Source organism: Xenopus laevis, chromosome 9_10L, assembly GCF_017654675.1.
Source record: "Xenopus laevis strain J_2021 chromosome 9_10L, Xenopus_laevis_v10.1, whole genome shotgun sequence".
Taxonomy (NCBI): domain Eukaryota; kingdom Metazoa; phylum Chordata; class Amphibia; order Anura; family Pipidae; genus Xenopus; species Xenopus laevis.
In genome coordinates, this window is record NC_054387.1 from 54,277,124 (window position 1) to 54,300,074 (window position 22,951).

The following is a 22,951-nucleotide window of genomic DNA, read 5'->3' on the forward strand; positions in this document are numbered from 1 at the left end:
ACATGAAAGTCATGTGATATCTACTGCATTTTGTTGCTCTCAGTGGGAGTGTTATTCTTATGCTGCAGAATGTAAAAATGCAACCAAAATGCGCAAATGTTATAATTCCACCACTGTTATAGCAACTCTTTGGGTTTATCGGAGCTTCGTTAGTCCTTTATTTCAGGTTTCCCTTTCATGTCATTCAATTAGATTTCTCAGTCAGCACCTATACTTCCCAAATCTTAAGCCCTGATGCACGTCCAACGGTTTCCACCATGCGTCCGTTTATTCACAATTTACAGATGTCGACAGCACCAGCCATAGATTATGCTGTTTAAAATGCCTTTATTGAGACATGGGTTTCTGGCCCCAATACAATTGTATTGGGGCCAGAAATCCATGTCTCAATAAAGGCATTTTAAACAGCATAATCTATGGCTGGTGCTGTCGACATCTGTAAATTCCCTTTCATGTCATTACAATAACAACTAAAGGATTTACGTTGACAGGAAAATAAACTAGAAATGTAAAAGGTTTGCGTAGTCGGCAGGATTCGAACCTGCGCGGGGAGACCCCAATGGATTTCTAGTCCATCGCCTTAACCACTCGGCCACGACTACAACATGAAAAACCAATAGAATCTTGAAAATGTGTTCCAATGACTCGCTGCCCCCAGTGCCGGTATTGTGTATGACAATCTTCCTTAGTTACAAGGTGGTTGGGGACAGAGCAACCCTAAATTTCCCCTAGCACAATTAGACACAATTATATAGACCTGATGGGTCAATAGCCCAGAGCTACACACTGTGGATTCCGGTTAGTAAGACTGACAGACGGTAATTCCCACCTCTCATCTCTCGCAGGCCAAGCCGCCTGTTCTTCTCCAAGTGCTACCAGCAGGGGGAGCGAGCCCGACTTCCAACTACCGGTAGTTCCCCACGAGTATCCAGCAGGGGGAGTCCGGGTGTCTGGTCACGTGACTCTGGGGCCTGCACTCGCTGGCTAGCCGACTGAAAGGGAAGAGGCAAGATGGCGGTGGAGGCGGCGGGCGCCGTGGAACGGGGCCCTAGGAACTCGGTCTGAGCCCGTCCGTCCGTCTCCGCAGTGCAAGGTACTTCCGCAACCACACACCTCAACCAAGCCGCCCCTCCCAGATAAAAAATGAGGGGCCGCCGGGGCAGGCCGCCTAAGTGCCCTGTGTTACCCGACAGCTCCCCGGGGCCCACCGCTGGCCTAAGGTCCCGCCTCCGGGGCAGCAGCAGAGGCCGCTGGGCACCAGAGAACCAAGGGACTCCCCGCAACAATAGTAGAATCAGCTCCCCTCCCTCCAGCAGCTCCCCTCGCGGTCGGAGGCGCAGGAAGGCCGGCACGGGCCCTGGAAGGGGTAGGGGTCGAGGTAGTCCCAGAGCAGGAGCCCGGAGAAGCTTGTGCAAGGTGGTATATGATGATCATGAGAGCGAAGAGGAGGAGGATGGGGAACCGGGGGGCCGCAGGGACAGTGAGGAGGAGCTGGAGGCAGACGAGGAGCCAGAAGAGGAGGAGGATATGGAGGACTCGGACTATCAACAGGAGCTGGAGGAGGATGAAGATGATGCCAGTTACTGCACCGAGAGCAGCTTTAGGAGCCACAGCACGTACAGCAGTACCCCAGGTGAGCACAGCGGCGACCTGCCCCCAAATCTGTCCCTGGCATTATTGGCTTGGGGCAATACCGTTATCTTCCCCTGCTATTATCTGGGGTCAGTACCCTGATGTGCCCCTGGCATTATTCTCTGGGGCAGTAGCCGTACCCTCATGTGCCCCTGGCATTATTCTCTGGGGCAGTAGCAGTACCCTCATGTGTTTCTGGCATTATTCTCTGGGGCAGTAGCCGTACCCTCATGTGTTTCTGGCATTATTCTCTGGGGCAGTAGCAGTACCCTCATGTGTTTCTGGCATTATTCTCTGGGGCAGTAGCAGTACCCTCATGTGTTTCTGGCATTATTCTCTGGGGCAGTAGCAGTATCCTCATGTGCCCCTGGCATTATTCTCTGGGGCAGTAGCAGTATCCTCATGTGCCTCTGGCATCATTTTCTAGGGAGCAATAACAGTAGAAATGAAAAGTCTTCCTCGCAGCCCTGGCCCTCCGCCTCCGGAATAGGAGCTCCTTAGTCTACAGTGAGAGAGAGGAATAAGATACCTCTAAACCAACCAGGAAAAGTGAGAAAAACACCTGCACACAAGGATACTGCTAGCAGGCCCTTGCTGATTTATTGCGAGGTTCAATGTTTCAGGCAGAACCCCTTTGTCAAGCATTGTTTTTGTCACTTTTCCTGAGCAATAACAGTACAGCGATAGTAAACTTTGGAATTATTGTTTTAACTCATCACGGGTAAAAGCACTACCCGCATTAATTACTGTCATTAGTCTGTATTATTGGGGAGCAATATCAGTACCTAGACAGTCGCCCTTGGATTATCCTCTTAACTTGGGTCACATATTAGTACCCTCTTGTCCCATGGCATTTTTCTGAATCACTTGTGCCAATATTAGAAGCTTTATGTATCCTTGGTTCCCTAGTTGTAATCTATTTTACTTGGAACAGTTCCAGTCCCCAAATATACACCCTTCCCCTTCCATTGTGTGCCTCTGGGCCAGGTCTGGACTGAGAGTCAAAATAGGCCCTGGCATTTCAGGCACGCAGAGGCCCAAACAGGCCCCACCAGCCTAAAAAATAGTGGCTGTCCATGGCATCTTACAGCAGCCCATCTGTCATTTGCCAGAACGCACAAATTGCCAGTCCGGGCTTGCTCCGGGCAATGCCAGAATCCACATGTATTTGTTTTTCCTTGATGTGAAGTTTTATCACTGTGATCTATGCTAGCCCCCAAATGTACTGCTGAGCCCTGTTATTATTCTGTATCGGACGGTGCATGTACCCAAACATTCTTTCATATTCTGTTCCTCTGAGAGCCATGTCAGTCCTACCTTTCTGCCTTTATTCTTCAGCTGTGGGTTCAATTACACCAATGTTGAGTCCTGGCATTTTTCATAGGAGCAGTACCAGTCCCTACACATTCTCCTGTGTCCAAGCTCTTTGTGTGCTTAGCTGGGAGTAATGCTAATGCACACACCTACCCCTCGCCCAACTTTATCACTGCATATCAGTCTCTGCTTAGGGTCAGTGCCCGCTTGCCAATATATCACCCAAGCCTTGGAGTTATGTTACAGTTGTGTTGTAGCTGGTGTTGCTGTACCATCCCTCAGTGCCTTATGTGCAGAAATAATTGTGGAAGGGTTGTCCTGCTTTGTGCTTCATTAGATTATGGTGCAATGCGTTTCTCATGGATCAGTCTAAGAGCTCTTATTGTCTTATACCCACTTTTCCAAAGCTAACTAACTGGGCAACTAACTATTGTATTATTCTTTATTAGCGCCCGATGGCACATCCCATTTCACATGACACACAAGGCTGATAACATGCCCCAGAGAATGTCCTGACAGTTACTTGTGTATGTACAGATGTGTGACAAAGCCCAGTACCACCTCTTGGGTACTTATTACATTTGTGTAATAATAGCAGATTTTAGCTCCACGCAGGCTTTGTACTAAAACTGCAAATAGTAATAACTAGTCATTAAAGGGGCTCTTTGCGAAAATATTATATTAGTTTCATCTCACTAAAATAGGACACTTTCTAAATAAAATCAATTAAAATTTCTGTACAGTTTAAGAAATAATCATTACTCTTCAGTATCTCGCTCTCCACAACCTGTTACTCTTCATGCTGAGGTCTGGGTCAGACTTTGATTGACAGGTCTAATACGTCGGGGGGGGGGTGGCTCCCTTTCTTAGCAGAATAACGCCAATAACCAACTCCAGCACAAACAAAAGGTAGCAGAATAATAGACTTTGGCACATACCCTGCATGCAGAGCAACAGGATTCCCATCAGAGAGGGTTATTTTTAAAGAGTGAGAACCTAGGTTAAGGGTACAACCCCCCCCAAAGGATATATTAGACCTAAATGTCAATCAAAAACTGACTCCACCTACTGCATGAAAAGAGAATGAAGAGAGACAAGTTGCTTAGAGTGGGAGAGTGAAGAGTAAAATGATTATTTCATAAACAATACGTAATTGATTAAAATTGTTTCAGGAAGATGAAGCTTATATTTAATTTTCCTGATAGATACCCTTTAAGCACTGCTTCTCACTGTACTGAATTCGGTTTTGTTGCCAGGAATGCCATTGTACCCTGGTAATGTCACTGGAACCAGGGGCCCAAACCATGAGAACAGTCCCAGACCATTATTTTTCCTCCACCAAACTTTACCATTGACTTTATGCATTCAGGCAGGCAGTGTTCTCCTGGCAATAGCCCAACCTAAACCTATTCTGTCAACAGATGGTAAATGCCATCTGCAGATGATACATTTCCATTGCTTCATAGACTCTTTGTATTGCCTGTGGTGATGCTAGAAATGTTTGCCTCTGATCACCAATTAAAGCCCCATGCTCTGTACCAGTAGTTCTTGTGCTGGGATGGCTTTGGACTTGGCAGTGAGATAATATATACTGGGAAGTTTGTTATAATGACAGAATCTTTTATTATGCAAAATAGTTTTTGGCTGGCAACCCCTACACAGTCAAACACTCTAGGATTAGGCACACATAGTATGTAGTGGTTCTTGGCTGGCATTTGTCAGTTTGCATTGCTCCACTGAGCTGCTTGTCTTAAAAATTGACTGGGGCCCACCCGTCAAGAAATTCTTGGCCCAAAAACACATCTGTTTCCATGGTAATGCCTGAAGTATAAAAGGAGGTCAGTTAATATAGGGCCAATATTTCCATTATATAGTACAACTACCATTGTAGAAGCTGTGGGAATAATATGGGAATTTATACTTTTCTTGTTTGTCTTTATCTAATCAGACCCCAACCCCTTAACTAATGGTGGGCTTATTACTATTGACTGATGGGAACTGGGCTCTGGAACTGACTCTTGTTTTTAGAGATATGCAGGGGCTGATTTCAGTGAGCAGCCACATATCCTCTTCCCTCCTGCTGTTCCAGTAGGTTGTGTGGCCCCTTGTTAAAGCAGTAGGTTTACCTTTTAGTTAACTTTTAGTATGTTCTAGAATAGCTAATTCTAAGCAGTGTTTCAACTGGCCTTCATTTTTTTAAGTTTTTTTATTTATTTACCTTCTTCTTCCGACTCCTTCCAGCTTCAAAGGGGGCTCACTGACCACTTCTGAAAAACAAATGCTATATAATGCTGGCCATAGATGCAAAGATCATCGTACGATCGGACTTTCCCATCTCCCGACCCGCCACTAACCATTCAGATCAAAGTCTTACCAGTCAGATTAGTTAAAGAACAGATCAGCAATGTTCTGCCCCTGACAGCAATCGTACGATATCTATGTCCAACCAAAGCTAGTGACAGTCTCCCACTGAAAATCGTACGATCGGCAATACACGCAGAGATATTATCGGCAGCCGACAGAAATTTTCTAACCTGTCCGATCGACCAAACGACCGATCTCCGCCGGACGAAAAATGTCGGGACTCTCCACACACGGTCCGAAAATCGTACGAATCCTCAATTCGTACGATCAGATCTTTGCATCTATGGCCAGCTTAAGGCTATATATGTATTGTTATTGCTACTTTGTATTACTCATCTCTCTATTTAGCCTCCCTCCATTCATATTTCAGTCTCTTATTCAATACACGGTTGCTAATGGAATTTGGACTCTAGCAACCATATTGCTGAAATTGTAAACTGGAGAGCTGCTGAATAGTTAAATAACTCAAAAACCATATAAAATGGAAACCAGATGCAAATTGTCTCAGAATATCACTGTCTATATCATACTCAAAGTTACTCAAAGGTGAACAACCCCTGTAATGGCATAGAGGTGTTGGTGTAGGGCTCCCGTGTTAGAACATCACAGAGGTGTGAAATTGTCATGTTTTATTTTCATATTTTATTGGTCAATTTTTAGCCTTTGGAAATGGAGCCCAGTTGATATAAAGATTTATATGTTCCCTATGAAGCCCAAAATAATTATGGCTGGCACTTTCCCTGTTGTAGGCAAAAGTACAGGTTTGGGACCTGTTATCCAGAATACTCAGGACCTGGGATTTTCCAGATAAGGGATCTTTCCATAATTTAGCTCTGCGTTCCTTAAGTCTACATAAAAAAATCACAAGTGTTAAAACCAATATAATAATTCTGCCTCCAATGAGGATTAATTATGGGCATATAACTACACTTATACCTTCCCTCAGCACCAATCTTGCAGCCCAAATGTGCCACTTTAAAAATTGGGCTGTACTCCCGCTGATATATCGCATGTTTCTAATCACCTGAGTATATTCATGCAGCGCTGCTCACTTTTACTGTGTTTGCATATATAATTGTCAGCCAGGACACTAACCATTTCTCTAGGTGGCCCTCCTGTCTGGTTGTCTGGAGCAGCAGGGTTATAGGGCAGTTCGACCACATCATTTTAATTTTTTAAAAATGGAATAAAATGCTATTCAAAGAATATTTTCCATTTTTTTCTTTTTTTTTTTTGTAAGGCATGTTTTCAGTGGTTTTAAAGTTATTTATACATTTAATGTTCCTTCCTTACTGATTCTGACTGCTTGCACTATATAGCAGAAGTCAGCTGGTTAACAGTCCTATAAAGAAGCATGAAAGGCATTATGGTAATTCAGATGTTGGCTGGAAGTGAGCTGAATTCTGCTACATTGTTTCAAGGGTATGCAGTGCAAATGGCCACAAACACAGCTTTCATTTGTAATTATGTTTTCAAATAACCGGTGAAAATGTTACATTTGTGACATTTATTCTCAAGAGGAAAGAACAAATTAGTGTTGGGTTTCAGTGGCAAGGAGCAGTGCACTGTGGGCAATGGGGGGGGGGGAATTATCTTCTGTGAGTGTTGCTACTGAGTGATTTGTTGGGAATTGTAGTCAATTGTTGTGTTGCAGTACCAGATCCTAAAGCTGGCCATAAATGCAAAGATAAAGTCATATGAATCTTCATATTGTACAATTTTCGGACCATGTGTGGAACGTCCCGACATTTTTCGTGGCATCATTTCGTTGATCAGACAGGTTAAAAGATTTCTTTCGGGTACTGAACATATCTCTGCATGTATTGCATCTGTCTATTTCAGTGGGTGACTCTCACTACTATTTGTCCGACCTAACTTTTCATACGATTGTTGTCTGCCAACTAATGGCCTGAGCATCGTCTGTCTTGTTCTGTTTACTACTTTATTTAATCTGAATGGTTAGTGGTAGGTCAGGAGATTGCACTGCATGATCGTTCGACTGATGTAACTTTATATCTGCAAGTCTATGGCATGCTTTAGACTTTAGTTTTGCCTGTGCTGTTGCCACTTTGTGAAGGCTAATTGCAGGTAGGATATTTCAGTCCATTGCAGAATAATCAGCCCATTAAGCTGGGTTGCTTTTCAGAGACGACCCCCATATGCTGCCAGTGAGAGTTGCAGGCTGAGCCACTTTCCCCTGTGTAAGTTCAGAAAATTTTGAGAGGGAATTCCAAAAGGGAATTTGAAAAATGGTATGTAAGGGGCAGTTCACCTTGCTCTGTGTTCTTGATGAGTAGATCAGTGATCCCCAACCATTGGATTGTGTGCAACATTTTGTTCACTAATTCACTTCCAGTGGCCTCAAAATACGTGCTTATTTTTGTATTTCTCGTTTGGAATCAAGTTTTGGTTGCATAAATATCAGGTGTACTGCCAAACAGACCTTTCTGTAGGCTGTCAGTTGGCCACATAGGGACTACCAAATAGGCAATTACAGCCCTTATTTGGCACCCCACCATGCATATCTGCTACTCTTTACATTTTGAATGTGTATCATGGGTAAAAAAGGTTGTATACCCCTGCTGTAGAATTTACAATGGGTAGTTTGGGGGGGGGGGCATTTGCATAGGAAAGTTGAGACTGATTCCTTCCAGCCACTTCCTCCAGGTTTCAAGTTGTCCCCCTCCAGTAAAATGCATCTTACTCCCCTCACATAGGCTTTGTGTTGGGCAACATCCTGATTTATAAAAAAAAAAACAAAAAAAAAAAAAACTGCATCTGTCCTCTGTGATTTATATATTGGAGTGTATGAGAGGGCTGGCTTTCTCATGCCTAGCAAACCATTTTGCACCCCCCTTTCCTACGCAGTTGCTTCCCCCTTTTAAATGTTCCGTGCTACCTATAAAGTAATTATTCACAGGAAAACTCAGATCTAGCTGCATTTAGAGAATGGTCCTTCTCATAATAACTTACTTACTATGGGGCCTATTTATTATGCTGTGTAAAACATAATTCGCAGTGTAAAAATCTCTGTAAAATAAATAGTGAAATTATCAAGCTGTGTTTTATTTTACTCCAGATTTGCCACCATTATTTTACACTGTTTCAGACTTTGTAAGCAAGTTCCCGACAGAAGTTGCTCAAAGAAAAAGCTCTTAAAAATATTACGCCATGTTTACGCCATTTTTGCCTAGCAATGTGTGGCAAAAGTATTCCACGGTTTTTTACACCACATAATAAATATTCCACTAAATGTCCCACAAATACGACTCCCTGCACATCCTGTAGCTCTGCAGATCACTAGCCGGATGGCACTATCTCACAAAATGAAATTTTACCCACATGAAGCTGTATTGCTTCTCTCAAAATGGGTGCCTGATATTTAGCTTTAAACATGTGAATTGGGTGCTCTCTATTTAAAGGGATACTAAAAAGTCATTGTTTATCCTGAGGCAGGCCAATTTGCTGGGGCAATGGATGGCCTGCCTGCAGATAATGAGTTAATGATAATAGTTTATGTGCTGATTCCACATATAAATTAATAGATTTGTACATTGTGGCACCTAAGTGACAACCCTAGCCTTCTGGATTTCAAAGTGTGAAATATTCCTGTATGTTTTATGTCACTGTATATTTGCTTTTATTCACAGGAAGGCGAAAACCTAGAGTTCATCGCCCTCGCTCCCCAATATTTGAGGTGAAAGACATTCCTCCTTTGGAATTTCCCAAGTCCGCAGAAGACTTACTGTTGCCCAGCGAGCACTTAATGAATGTGGTTGCCATCTATGAAATTCTTAGGAACTTTGGCACTGTTTTACGCCTCTCACCTTTCCGCTTTGAGGACTTTTGTGCTGCCCTTGTAAGTCAGGAACAATGTACGCTAATGGCAGAAACTCATGTGGCACTTTTGAAAGCCGTTCTACGTGAGGAGGACACGTCAAACACAACTTTTGGACCTGCTGATCTTAAAGATAGTGTGAATTCCACATTGTACTTAATAGATGGTATGACGTGGCCAGAAGTGCTGCGAGTGTACTGCGAGAGCGACAAAGAGTATCATCATGTGCTTCCATACCAGGAGGTAGAAGAGTACCCCTATGGACCAATCGAAAGTAAAGTACAGGTTCTTCTTTTTTTAGTAGATCAGTTTCTTACTACCAACATGGCCCGAGAGGAATTAATGTCCGAGGGGGTGATCCAATACGATGATCACTGTCGGGTTTGTCATAAACTAGGCGACTTGCTTTGCTGTGAGACATGCTCTGCCGTCTACCACTTGGAGTGTGTTAAACCCCCTCTGCAGGAGGTTCCAGAAGATGAGTGGCAGTGTGAGGTGTGTGTAGCACATAAGGTGCCTGGAGTGAACGACTGTGTTGCTGAAATCCAAAAAACCAAACCGTATATCAGGCACGAACCGATCGGCTATGACCGGAACAGACGGAAATACTGGTTTCTCAACAGACGGATCATTATGTAAGTACTACTCTCCTGCCATCTTTGTGCCTAGGGCTAGCTGCTTTAGCCTTAATTCACTGGCTTTTCAATAGTATGCCAACATTTGCACATTGATAGTGATATGTAGATTACTAAATTCCCAGCAAATGTAGACCCTGGTTTGTTGGGCAGCAGTGCTATAGAATTCTATTTCCTATGGTATCTTCTGCAAACAGAACAGTTTCCGTCGTTATGTAGCACCGTCCCTTGTTATTAGGGTTACTTCATATTTACATACAGTTATATACTTCAATCCTTCTTGTTTTGTGTTGGACACCAAGGCAATGGGAATTGGCATGTTCATCAGAAACGTCTTTCTAAAATGTGCTCTCCCCTAAAAAAAGGCAAAAAAGCTCAGGGGTTGGCACAAAAAGTTATATCAACATAAAGAACACGGAGCACTCATGGGACTTAATTTATGTGCAAAACTTAAGTGTAAGTCGACATTTCGGTCCTACATAGAAGACCTTTATCAAGATATCAAGATTATATATGTACATACACCCTAGTAAAGAGGGCACTCTCATCACAATGAAACAATGTCTGGGTGCCAGGTTACATTTCAGTAAACACATCCACGGAATTAACAAACACTCATCGGAATTGAATAAAGTTCAAAGGATTCTTTATTAGTGCAAAGTCAAATCGACATTTCAGCCACAAGTTCAGACCTTTCTCAAAATTGAGAAAGGTGTAAACTTGTGACTGAAACGTCGAGTTGACTTTGCATTAATGAAGAGTCCTTTGAACTTAATTCAAGTCCTATGAGTGCTGGTTGATTCCAGGAATATGTATTACCTCTTTAGGGTAAAGGCCCAAAATTAATTTTTTCACCCAAGCTTTTTCCACTTCTGAAAGTGGACACAATAGACTGAATCTCAATCTCCCTCTATTTGTTTGAGAATGGTATCCACCATGGTTGCACATGTGGTTCAGAAATCAATTCTAAAAGATGTATCGCTTTTTTTTGTGAAATGAAGGGGAAGTTCTAGGATCCATAATAAATATTGAGTTGCCCATCTGTATTTGCAATATGTACTTATTGAGAAGGGGGCTTTGAGTTATTCAAGTCTTAACTTGTGTGGTTCTGAGGGGTTCTGTGACCATATAAAGGCACAAGGCTGCAGGCTTAAAGGGGTGGTTCACCTTCCAACACTTTCAGTTCAATTGTTTTCAGATAGTTTACTAGCAATAACAACCTTTTCCAATTACTTTCCATTTTCTATTTATTTTTTAAAATCCAAGTTTAAGTTCAATGTCCCGGTCTCTGGTGTTTCAGTCTGACAGCTCAGTAATTGCAGACTCTAAACTGTTACAATTTTGCAACATTTAGTTGATAGATTTCTCATCAGCATCTCTGGAGTATATGCAACTATTATATCAATTCTAACAGCTGCCTTTAATGCTCAGCAGGGACAAATATAAGAAATGTATCAACTAAATGTATCAATTTAGAACAGTTTACATTACAGGGTCAGCGACCCCCCCCCCTTTCCCAGAGCTGCTTTAGAAGGTGAAAATTACACTTTACACTTCAATATTAGAAAAGCCGTCACAAATAGAAAATAGGAAGTAACTGGAAATAGTCATTATTTCTGGTGATCTATCTGAAACTAACTGAACTGAAAAAAGTGTTGGAAGGTGAACAACCCCTTTAATCGTGGGAAAAAGTGGAAGACATTTTCGATGATTGTGCCAGATTGTATCATGTAAAGTGTATTATGAGGGATGATGTTCCCTCTACTGTAAATTACAAGGATATTAGAAGTCTCTGAGGGGTTCTTCGACCATATAAAGGCACAAGGCTACTGGCTGAGGTTATTCAGGAAACTCTGAATATCACTCGTATCATAAGAAATAATGTACCACCTACTGTAAATTCTAAGGATATTTCAGACATTTTCTTAGGATTGTGCCAGATGATTTGAATGCATATAGATGGGAAGGTAAAAAATGGGCGTTGGTCTGGACAATTCCTCTCCCTTAAAAGCCACATACTGGCGGGGGAGGATAGATCCTTTACACTGAAACCAAGGTTCAACAGACACTGATTACACAGAATGCTACTATGCAGTAAGACTTTTTATACTATGGCCGAAAGGCAAATAAGTTAGGGACCGCCATGTGGGGTTTACCTTGACGTGGTATGGTGGCTTTTCAACTTTATGATCATAACATTGTAACTAAAAACCCCTGTTTTGTAAACTTACTTTTGAGACAGGGGACCAGGGAATGTGCATTAAAACTAGCACTTCCATTATACTTAAATATACTATTACTTAGCCTTTAGAGTGCTTCCACACCCCTATTTTGTACATTAGATGGGAAGGTAACTGTCTCACCTGTAGGTGACAAAAGCACCACATGCCTTTACACACTTTTTTTGTATTTCGATTACTGCAGCTGGTGAAGTGGCATAGGTTTTTAGGGTTCAGTTATCATTCAGGCAACCTCTTCCTGCTCAGCATTTGTTCACTGCCCCCTCAGCATTTGGATTTGGGTCTCTGAATCTGCATGGTTTTTAAAGGAGGCATATAGCATAACTGTGAACCCCCCGAATGTTGTAGGCAATAATGAGTAATACATACTCACTCTGGGCTAAAAACTTTCATTAGCTTTAAAGGGGTTGTTCACCTTCCAAACCATTTTTTTTTTCAGTTTAGTTGCTTTTAGTTGTTTGCCAGAAATAGATGTTTTCAATTGCTTTCCATGTTTAATTTTTCTGAGCCTAAAGTTGAGCAGATTCTGAACTGTTACAATTTGCTGCGTTAGTTGATACAAATGTCAACAGCACTAACTGAAATATTAACAACTAGATAAGAAAGATAAGAAATATATCAATTGATGTATCATTTAGAACAGTTTACAGAATTGGTGACCCCCTCCAAGAGCTGACTCAGAAAGACCTGAAAAAAACTTTAGACAAACGGTCAGAAATAGAAAGTAACTGGAAAAAAGTATTTTGGGTGAACTACCTGAAAAAAAAAAAACCTGAAAAAAGTGGTATATGGTGAACAACGCCTCTTTATTACAGCTTCCCATAGATCTGCTACAGTTTCTGTGTTTTTTTAAGGGGGAAAGCCAATCAGAGCCCTGCAGTCACACAAGCAAAGATATGTTTCAGTTCCCTCTCAGGTCAGCCTAGCTTCTGATGGTTCCTGTTCTACAATATAGTGAGCTGAGTGTCGCCAAAAGCCTGGGAAAGGAGGCAATAGATTGGCGGCACTAGTAGGGGTTTTGTAGAATTTTTAAATAAATCAACCTGAAACAAAATTTTGTAACATGCATTCTTTCTATATTTAGAAGGCTATAATGCACTGGCACATTCTTGGTTTTTACACAATATTTTTCCTATAATAAAGCTAATAGTTTCTTTACAATCTATGGACAACAACTCCCTATCTTAGATCATAACAAAGCTACTGCTGATCAGTAATGATTGCAGGCATATACTCCTTGTAAACCAGTTTAGTCTAATAAAGTTGCTTATAATTTAAATCTGCAGCACCAGGGGTTTATACGTGTTCAATTTTAAAAAGACTTCACATCAAAAATTCTACATGGCATAATGATCAAATGGATAATTGTGTAATGACGATATATTTTTATGTTGAAACTGGCTGTTACGTGTTATTTAGGTTTTGTGGTTTAGTTGGCTGTGCTACCTCTAACATAACTTTCTCCATTGAGAATTAAGGGATTGGTGGATTGTTCCCTTCAAGAAGCACATAAAATCGCCATATGTAGGTACAATATATTGTGGTTTCTGTTACGCTCTTTATTGGATGTGGGTACTGTTGGGCATTCTGAGAGTCGTCTATTCCCATACAGGGTAGGCATGGCATGGACACAACTGCTTTCTGCATAGTACCCTTGTGCAATATGCAGTCAAGGATACCCAATTTCCTATTTATTTGTGCAGAGAGGAAGACTCTGAGACTGACAAGAAGATCTGGTACTATAGCACCAAGGTCCAGTTAGCAGAAATGATCGAAAATCTAGATAAGAATTACTGGGAAGCAGATCTCTGTAAATCCCTGGATGAGCTGCAGGAAGAAATCCACAGGCACATGGATATAACTGAGGAACTTACTAACAAAGCTCGGGGAAACAACAAGTCCTACCTTTCTGTGGCCAATGGTAAGCGTTATAAATTTGGTGTTGCTGCCTTTGTTCCAAAGATGATCTTGCATAGAGTGGGATATTCAGCACATGATGACCTGGGTGCTCATACTTGGGGTCTCCTGTAATGCTGCTTATGGTTGGGCCTGCATTCATTTGCACCTTCTCTACCCTTACTGTGTGGTTCCTAAGATAAAGGGATAATATATCTTAATTAAAGTACCTTCACTTGCACTTGTATACATTTAAATAGTACCCTTCAGCTACTTCGGCCTAATTAATCTTTCCCCCTTTATTCCACATATAAGTAGTACATTTGATGATAGTGTTGCATTAGGGTAAAGCTGTTGAGAAGCATGGAGAAACCTTTTACTGCTAATTTTTTCATTATCCTGTAGAGGAAATATTGGAGAAAATGAAAGCTAAGCAAAGTCCATTGGAAGAACAGAAACCAGAAGAGAATGTGGCTGGTGAAACTCTGAAGTGTACAGAAGATGAAAAACCAAAAGCAGAGACAGAAAAAGCAGGTGAGTTTTAATTTCTCTTCCTTCAACTGAAGATTCACATTCATGACATCTGGGCTTTGACCAATGCCCCTTTCCCCACCTCATCAAACTGGTAGTGAGGATTTCAACTTTTTATGGTTTGTGATAGAGCAGGTAGCATTGCTCCATGTGTGTGGCTAAAATCTGCAATTACAAGAAATAATTAAAGTTCTGCTAGGATGGGTTCCAGATCTAAAAATTAATTTTATTGGAACACAATGCAGACAAGGGCAATAAAAAAAAAAAACTTCAGAACAGTTAGATGATTCCAAAACATCCTAAGATTAAATGGCCGTCCATAGGTTGTTAGTAGTATTGCAAGATGTATTTTTCCCACTTTAATTCTGTATTTCCTTTTTAGATTCCACTGATGAAGGCAAAACAACTGTACAGGACTCTGTTTCTATAGAGTCAGGCACCAACCCTGCTGAATCTGCTGCTGCTGAAAAGGTACCATCTTCAGGGGCAACAGAAGACTGCAGCAAAGTGGCAGCAGCTGAAAAGGACACAGATAAGTCTTCCTCTACTGCTCAGCCAGGTACTCATTCATGCATGCAGTAATTTGTCTTTAAACCATTTGTTGGGTGCTCTTTTTCCACTGTTTCCAGCATTCAGGTTTATTGATCTACAATTTCTGAGGCAGTTAAAGCTTAGATTAACTTAAATGGTTTGTGAATTAAAATGTTATGCAATCAAAAATTAATTCTCGAGTCTCTGAACTTTAATAGCTGCTACGGGGGATAGTTTATTAGGTTGTACTGTCCCCTGCTGGCCATTTCAGAGATCCCTTGCTGTGTTAGATGAAAGTCTCTAAAATTCAGCATTCTTTCTTAGTATGGGAGAATTTATGTCTTAAAAAAACACACACACACACATACTACTGAAATCTCTTGACCTGTCAAATTATGAAATAATACCGTGTGTCTGTGAAATATTCTAGATAAATTATCTTCCTTTTTATATGAAGCAAATATGCCTGATGCAGTGTCCAATACAAATATTCTTCCAGCTCTTCAAGCTTGCAGAGAAGATGGAAGCAGGAGTACAACTTCACAGGACTCGCCCTGCACCAAGAATGAACCCAGGAAACACAGTGACAACACTGAGAGCCCTGAGGACAGACACAGCCCTTCTTCTGTTAATCCTGATGAAACAGGTAACCTGAAGATAGTTGTTCTTGAGAGGGCAAGCACCAAACACAGCTCATATTCCATCTATGATGGCACTTGTACTTCCCTTTTCTTCCACTTTCTCAACACTTATTCTTATGGGTGAACCAGCACACTGTTTCCTGCTTTCAGAAGTGCTTTCATGGCATTCAGTGACCTTTTTTATGTACAACCTGTATGTCACAGACAATGTCACTAACGGGGAACTGACAGTACTTTTAGGTTAATGGGAGCTGCACACCAAAATATATCATTTAATGTTTCCACAGGGAGAGACTGTTATCCACTCATTTATTTAAGGTATCGTTTTTCTTTCTCAGCGCCAACAGAAGTAAAATCAGAGAAGATCAGCTCGGAGCACGGCGATTCTTTGGGCATAGGGAAAGCATCCTCACGCATGGTGACCAGATTAAGGAACCCAGACAGCAAGTTAAGTCTGCTGAAGAACCATCAGGTGTCATCTGCAATCCATGAAGCAAATAAGATTTTTAAGGAAGGCAGAGAGGTTTGTGCTTGTTTTGAATCGGCCACGTGTGGACCAAGCTGCACTCAGTTGACTCTTAACCTGCCCTTTTGATTTTCTTTTAGTTATTAGGTAAACCTTTTCTCTGCCGCTTGGCTTAGCCTATTCCTTTCTGATGGCACTTAGACTATTCCAAAATATATCCAAGAAACTATTTAACTGGTGAAGGATCCATTCAGAATTGAGGTTTGACTCTTAAGAAACTATTGACTACAGTGTGGCATTTGCCTTCTTATTTGCATGCTTTCATATGGAGCTGTGGTTTCTGGCTGCACTATTTTTAATCATTCAATATTCTACTCTGTTCATTTTTTTTCTAACTTAAAGTTTGCTATTGGTGATCAGAAACTGGCACTATTTGCCTTTTCTTGTGTACTCAAAATGTTGTCCTCAGTGTAAAGGGAAGGTGCTGAGATGATTGTAGAGTTACTGCTTTGGGTAGGGTCTTTGCAATATATCCCCGCTAAAATTGAGCTTCAGTAGAGTTTAACCTTCCTAAAATTTTAGCGATAACCCTATGAGAATAATAAACAGAGAAACATGTCTCTCTGCCTGTTGTAAGTGGCTCAGAACAACTGAAGATTTGTTATACTGACCTCTAGAGTTTTGATCAGCTGTAGATATTTTTGGCTGGTAGCGTGGTTTCCCCATGCCTTTCCTTAACCCGAACAAAGCACAGTTACCTCGATTTTCCCCTTCCTTACATTTAGTTGTCATGGATATCAGGTCACATGTAGGAAAGTAGCTGTAGTTGGGCTGGTCTTTGTAACAGCATCATTTTACTCTATTAATTTGTTCTTGTTTTGCTGTAACAGGTTCTGGTGGTTAACTCTCAAGGTGAAATCTCCCGCCTGAGTACCAGGAAAGATTTGATCATGAGGGGCACCCTGAGTCATTATTTCAAACTGGGCCAGGAGGGCAAATACCGCGTATATCACAATCAGTACACCACCAATTCTTTTGCACTGAACAAACACCAGCACAGAGAAGACCATGACAAAAGAAGACACTTGTCGCACAAGTTCTGCATGTCACCCCTGGGCGAGTTCAAATGGAATGGGTCTGTACACGGATCCAAGGTACTGACCGTCTCCACATTGAGACTGACCATAGTGCAACTCGAAAATAATATCCCAGCATCTTTCCTTCACCCTAACTGGGCTTCTCACAGGTAATGTCTTTACTCTGTGCATACAAAGTAAGCAGTTAAACCAACAAACTTGCCTCCTGATGAGTCTTTGTATTTTTAGTATTATCACTGTTATACTATGTTTCTTTTATTTAGGTCAAATTGGACAAAGGCAGTTCAGATGTGTAGCAAACCCAGAGAATTTGCACTTGCCATAGCTATCCTGGAGTGTGCAATTAAACCTGTTGTCATACTACCAATATGGAGGGATTGTTTAGGTCACACAAGGTAAGAACACATCTGATTGCAGAACTTTATTTCCTTTAACTGTTGCCTGATTGTTTATTGAACCATCCTTCCTTTCTATAATTGGGTAGAGAATATAACTGTCTTGCATCTGATTATTCTTAAAAGCAACAGTTGGAGAATGTCTGTGTATCCGATGTTCCACCTTATGGATAACAGGCATTCTTGCAGCTAAAAATAATGTATTAGTATTATGTTAGCTTACTTGACTAGAAAAACAGATATAGATAATGTTAGATTCCTTGTGCTTTGGTTGGTTTTGCAACCAAATATATCTTTATTTAGAACAAAGAAAATTACTCTTTTGTAAATGTGACTTAGGAAATATATGTTCCCTTATCTATAGACATTGTTTTAATTATGTTTTGTTATCAATGTATGTGTTTAGAAATTTCACCTTTTAAAAAATATATATCTGTATTTTTTTCCTTTTGGAGTTTAGGCTACGTAGAATGACCTCTCTGGAGAGGGAGGAAAAGGACAAGGTTAAGAAAAAGGAGAGAAAGCAAGAGGATGAGGAGAGTATGCAGCAGGCAACATGGGTGAAGTACTCATTCCCTGTGAAACACCAGGTATTGCAGCAGGACATTCTGCTTTTTTTTCTCATTCAGTGTAAAATGAGCACACAGACCGCAAAGCGGTGGGGTGGTGAGACATAAGGAGATTTTGTGTACTCCCCATCAAATCTCTTTCTCTTCAGTCGCTTGGGGGACACAGGGACAGTAGGTATAGCTTTTACCACTAGGAGGCAGGACACAACAAGGAAAAACTGGCTCCTCCTCTACTGGCTATATCCCCAGCAGGCGCAGATTAGCTCAATTTGTATCAAAATCAACAGGATTATAATAGTATAAATAACAATGGTATAAACAGTAATATTGAAGAACTAATTAACATGTCTGACAGACAAAGGAGGGCCTCAATCCAGAGAGGGAAGCCCTGTGTCTCCCAAGCGACTGAATAGAACGGCTGATTTAACGGTGAGTACACAAAATCTCCTTTTCTCCAGGTCTGCTTGGGGGACTCAGGGACAGTGGGGACATACCAAAGCTGCCCCCTAAAAGAATCCCTGGTGGCAGAGTGAGGCCTAGATGGAAGAAACCATGGATGTTGGATGGAGTGTTTGTAGCTTACCCAGGCAGTGTTCCAAGGTTCAGGGGTTTCCTCTCTCTCTTTTCCCTCCTTGATGCCTCCTTTCTGCTCCCTATGGGGATCACCGGGGGAGAAGGGCTTCGGGTGGAAGAGTCAGGTAAGAACCTGGTGACTCTCTCCTTCTGTCTCCGTGGTGGCATGGTGAGGTGAGGCCAGTTTGATGGAGTGTGGCAGGGAAAATCCGCTTTGCGTGTCATCAGGAGAGCGCATGGTCTAAGATGGTGCAGATGCGTTCCAAAGACCGGAAGTCGCACACGAGTAGCCGGAAGTGCTAGGAATAGACATTTGTTTGTTTGCATTCCAGCCCTCCTGCCTCCAGTGAGCCCCATAAGGATGCTGCAGGTTCCAAACAGCCATCAGATGGTCATACCCTTACTTGACAACAGCAAGCTGCTGGAATGCCCCAGTTGGATGCCCTTGTGTCACTGATTAAACAGGCAGTTCAAGGAGTCCAGGAAGCATCTGCAGCTAATCCGGCACCTTTGTCGGCGAGAAGATCTAAGAGGATCCGGGAATCAGTCTATGAATTTCTGTCCGAGGTATCGGAGGAAGAATTTTATGAAGACAGTGTGTCTGAGGAAGGAGAATTATTTTTGGAGGAAGAAACTACTCTTGATTGCAGAGACAATCTGATCAAAGCAGTCCAGAAGGCATTGACAGTAACTGAGGAATTCCCAAAGGGTTCATCAGCAGATACATTTTTCCCATCTCTAAAGAAGAAGGCTTCCACATTTCCTGTACATGAGTCAATTAAGGATATGATTCATTCTGAGTGGAAGAATACTGAAAAGAGAGTAGTGATACAGGGAAAGTTCTCTTAAGAGATAGCCAGTGGAGGAATCCTTTTCTAAACTTTGGGGCAATCCACCTATGGTGGATGCAGCGATTGTTCGTTTGGCAAAAAAAACAACTTTGCCAGTGGAGGATGCAGCAACCTTCAAGGAGCCTATGGAGAAGAGGCTTGAGTTTAATTTGAAGAAATCATATGTATCGGCTGGGGCGGCCTGTAGGCCAGCAGCAGCAATGACTTCAACTTTAAGAGCAATGAACATGAATTGGCTGGACAACTTAGATGAGGCCATTTCTTCGTATGTAAGGAGAGGGAATTTGAAAGAAATGCTTTCAGATTTAAGATTGGCGGTGGATTGCTTATCAGAAGCCTCTTTGGATTTAGTGAAACTCTTCGCTAGATCGATGGCACTTACTGTGGCCCCAAGGAGGGCTCTATGGCTGAAACCATGGATGGCGGATGCGGCATCCAAGTCTAATCTGTGTCAATTGGCTTTCGAGGGAGACATGTTATTCGGTGAGAAGCTCGACTCGATTATCAAAAAAGCATCTGGGGGGAAGAGTGTGTTCCTTCCACAGGAAAGAAGATTTAAGCGACAGAGGTCCAGGCCATCTTTCCCTAGTAGAAATTCCTTTTGTGACAGAAAATTTTCTAAGCCCGGCAGAGGCTATGGAAGACAATCGAGTTGGAGGTCCTCTCGTGGAGAGGTACATCAGTCCAGTAAGAAGGCCTTCCCCTCAACTTCCAATAAATCACAATGAGATTCAGCAGGCCCAAGAAGCGAGGGTAGGAGAGAGGTTGTTCTCCTTCCAACACACCTGGGTCTCAAAGATCAAGGATTCTTGGCTCTTGAATATAATCCAGGAGGGTTATCAACTGGAATTTTGCAAAATTCCGAGATATAATGTTTTCCGGTGTCAACTATTCCACAGATTGCAGGGGCGGAGTCAATTCTTCAAGATTACCTCCAACAGCTCAGGATGTCGGTAAAAGTGGAGTCAGTACCATCCTCGCAACATCAGTTGGGTTATTTTTAGTGAAGAACGCATCAGGAGCTTTCAGGTCAGTTCTAGATCTGAGACCCCTCAATCAGTTCATCTTGTGCAGAAGATTCAAGATGGAGTCTCTGGCTTCGATTACAATTCGTCCAGAGCCGTGGCTAATAAAGCTCGATCTAAAAGACTCATATTTTCACGTGCCAATTTGCAGATCACACAGGAAGTTCCTTTGGTTGGTGGTGAGGGATCAACATGTGCAGTTCACGTCTCCCTTTTGGCCTTTCAACATCACCGAGAACTTTTTCGAAGGTGTTAGTGACGAATATTGCAGTTTTGAGGGAAGCAGGAATCCCGGCATATCACTACCTAGACAATATCCTGTTACTAGCTGGCTCAGCAGCAGAAGAAGCAGCAAGAAACAGAGACAAGGCTGTTGCAGGACTTCGGTTGGGTTATAAATTGGCAGAAGAGTTGCTTTGTTCCAACCAAAAGCCTAATATTCCTGGGGGCCCAAATAGATACAGTCGGAGATCTGATAAATCTTCCTCAAGAAAAAATTGAGTGAATACAGGAGAGAGTGTTGTCCTTTGTAGGACTGCATGTTGCTACTGGGCTTACTGACATCAACCATTCAGATGGTGAAATGGGCAAGGTGGCATCTGAGACCCCTGCAGCATTTCCTGATCAAGTCAGGTGCGTTGAATCATCTGCGGCTTCACCAAGAACTCTGGTTGTCGGAAGTGGTGCACTCCAGTTTAAGGTGGTGGATGAAACAGACAAGATACAGACAATGCCACTGCAGTGGCTTATATTCACAAACAAGGAGGAACAAGAAGTTCCAGTTTGATGAAGGAGTTGGATCCCATTATGAATTGGGCAGAACAAAATCTGGCACGGTTATTAGCCTTCCATGTGCCGGGGGTTCAGAATTTGCAGGCAGACTATCTGAGCCGCAATACATTGGTCCCAGGAGTCTCACCGCCGTGGCTGCAGCCATGAGCTTGGTAAAGACCCTTGACTGGCTGATTTTAACCCGAAGGGGAGACTTATGAACAATTTTGGACAAACAAATCTCAAGTATCTCTGATGAGGAGGGAAAATGGGTACATGCAAATATGCATCTTTTATATCCAGTGAAATCAGGAACTGTCTTGGGGACATCGCTGCGATGACCGATGTGAGGGACTCCATTTTGAATCTCCTTGGTTGAATTAATTTTTTCAGTTCTTTGAGATCCAAGATGGGACCAACTGACCTGTCCCTCTTTGGTATCACAAACAAATTTGAGTAATAGCCCTTGAAGCAATCTCCGGTAAGGAACGGGGATGATCACCTTTGAGTGTAGGAGATTGGAAATTACATTTTGGAATGCTGAGCGTTTGTAAGGCTCTAGTGGAAGTCTGGACATGAAGAAACGATGAATGGGGGGGAGAAGAAAACTCCAGATGCTAACCCTTGGTCACCACTTTGTGGATCTAGGTGTCCTGAACGAGTTAGAGCCACGCGTCGGCGAACATACTTGATTTCCCCCTTATAGGTGTTGGACTTGATGGTGTAAGCACATTGTTACGCTGAGGTGGATTTGTCCCCAGTCTTGGGGATGTGTTTCCTCTTTTGTCAGGGTGGTCTTTGCTTACTCCTGAAACTTCCGAGAGGTGCAAAGAATTGTCTTGGGGGAGATGATCTCTTACTCTTGGCCTGGGAGCCACGGAAAACCCTTCCTGTGCGGAAAGCAGGTTGGGCTTTTGTTTGCAGTAGGAGGGTACTCTTGCCCCCTGTAGCTTGACTGATGATTTTGTCTAGGTCAGCGCTAAAGAGGAGCTTACCCTTGACTGGTTTTGAAGTCAGGGATTTTTTGGAAGAGAAATCTGCTGATCATAACTTCATCCATAAGGACCTGGGGGCCCCCACTGCCAGTGCCGATGATCTGCTGATCAGTGAAGCCTCAGAAATATAGTAATTTCTTCCTTAATCTGGGAAGCCCGCTGAGAGAGTTTGTGGCGAGGAGCACCAGATTCTATAGCATTGAGAAGAGAATCTGACCAGGAATGAACGGCCCTATTCACCCACGCTGTGGCTAGCACAAACGTAGGGAAGTGCCAGATGCGGTAAAGTGGGAGCGCACAAACCTGGCAAGGATTTAACCTCACCTGAGGCCTATAGGCCAATATCGCTTTTGACAACGGATGTTAAAATCCTTGCGAAGGTCCTTGCCAGGAGACTGAACCAAGTTATCACCCACATAATTACTGAGGACCAAACCGGTTTTATCCCCCACAAAACCACCGCGCACAATATTAGAAGGCTGATGCTTAATTTGTCTGTAGACCACTGTAATGTAGGTCAGAGAGCAGTTGCTGCTTTGGACATTGCCAAAGCTTTTGATACAGTTGAATGGGTGTACTTGTGGCGT

General features: G+C 42.4%; 1 protein-coding gene and 1 non-coding gene across 8 annotated transcripts in view; one reads left to right on the forward strand and one right to left on the reverse strand.

Annotated features, from left to right (window-relative positions):
* Nucleotides 1–520: 520 nt before the first annotated feature.
* Nucleotides 521–602, reverse strand: trnas-aga. Its single transcript has one exon. It is a non-coding gene; the product is annotated as a tRNA-Ser (tRNA).
* A 259-nt stretch (nucleotides 603–861) lies between these two features.
* bptf.L (bromodomain PHD finger transcription factor L homeolog) overlaps nucleotides 862–22,951 on the forward strand; it is a 69,414-nt gene continuing 47,324 nt past the window's right edge. For 4 of the 7 annotated variants that reach the window (XM_018235525.2, XM_018235523.2, XM_018235524.2 and 1 more), the window contains exons 1-10: nucleotides 862–1,633; nucleotides 8,961–9,783; nucleotides 13,727–13,944; nucleotides 14,325–14,453; nucleotides 14,833–15,009; nucleotides 15,481–15,627; nucleotides 15,961–16,145; nucleotides 16,979–17,334; nucleotides 17,449–17,580; nucleotides 18,041–18,170. In XM_018235525.2, the coding sequence (XP_018091014.1) occupies nucleotides 1,144–1,633; nucleotides 8,961–9,783; nucleotides 13,727–13,944; nucleotides 14,325–14,453; nucleotides 14,833–15,009; nucleotides 15,481–15,627; nucleotides 15,961–16,145; nucleotides 16,979–17,334; nucleotides 17,449–17,580; nucleotides 18,041–18,170 (2,787 nt within the window). In that variant the 5' untranslated portion in view covers nucleotides 862–1,143. The remainder of the gene's footprint in view (nucleotides 1,634–8,960; nucleotides 9,784–13,726; nucleotides 13,945–14,324; nucleotides 14,454–14,832; nucleotides 15,010–15,480; nucleotides 15,628–15,960; nucleotides 16,146–16,978; nucleotides 17,335–17,448; nucleotides 17,581–18,040; nucleotides 18,171–22,951) is intronic. The other 3 variants (XM_018235528.2, XM_018235530.2, XM_018235526.2) reach the window with 2 other exon arrangements.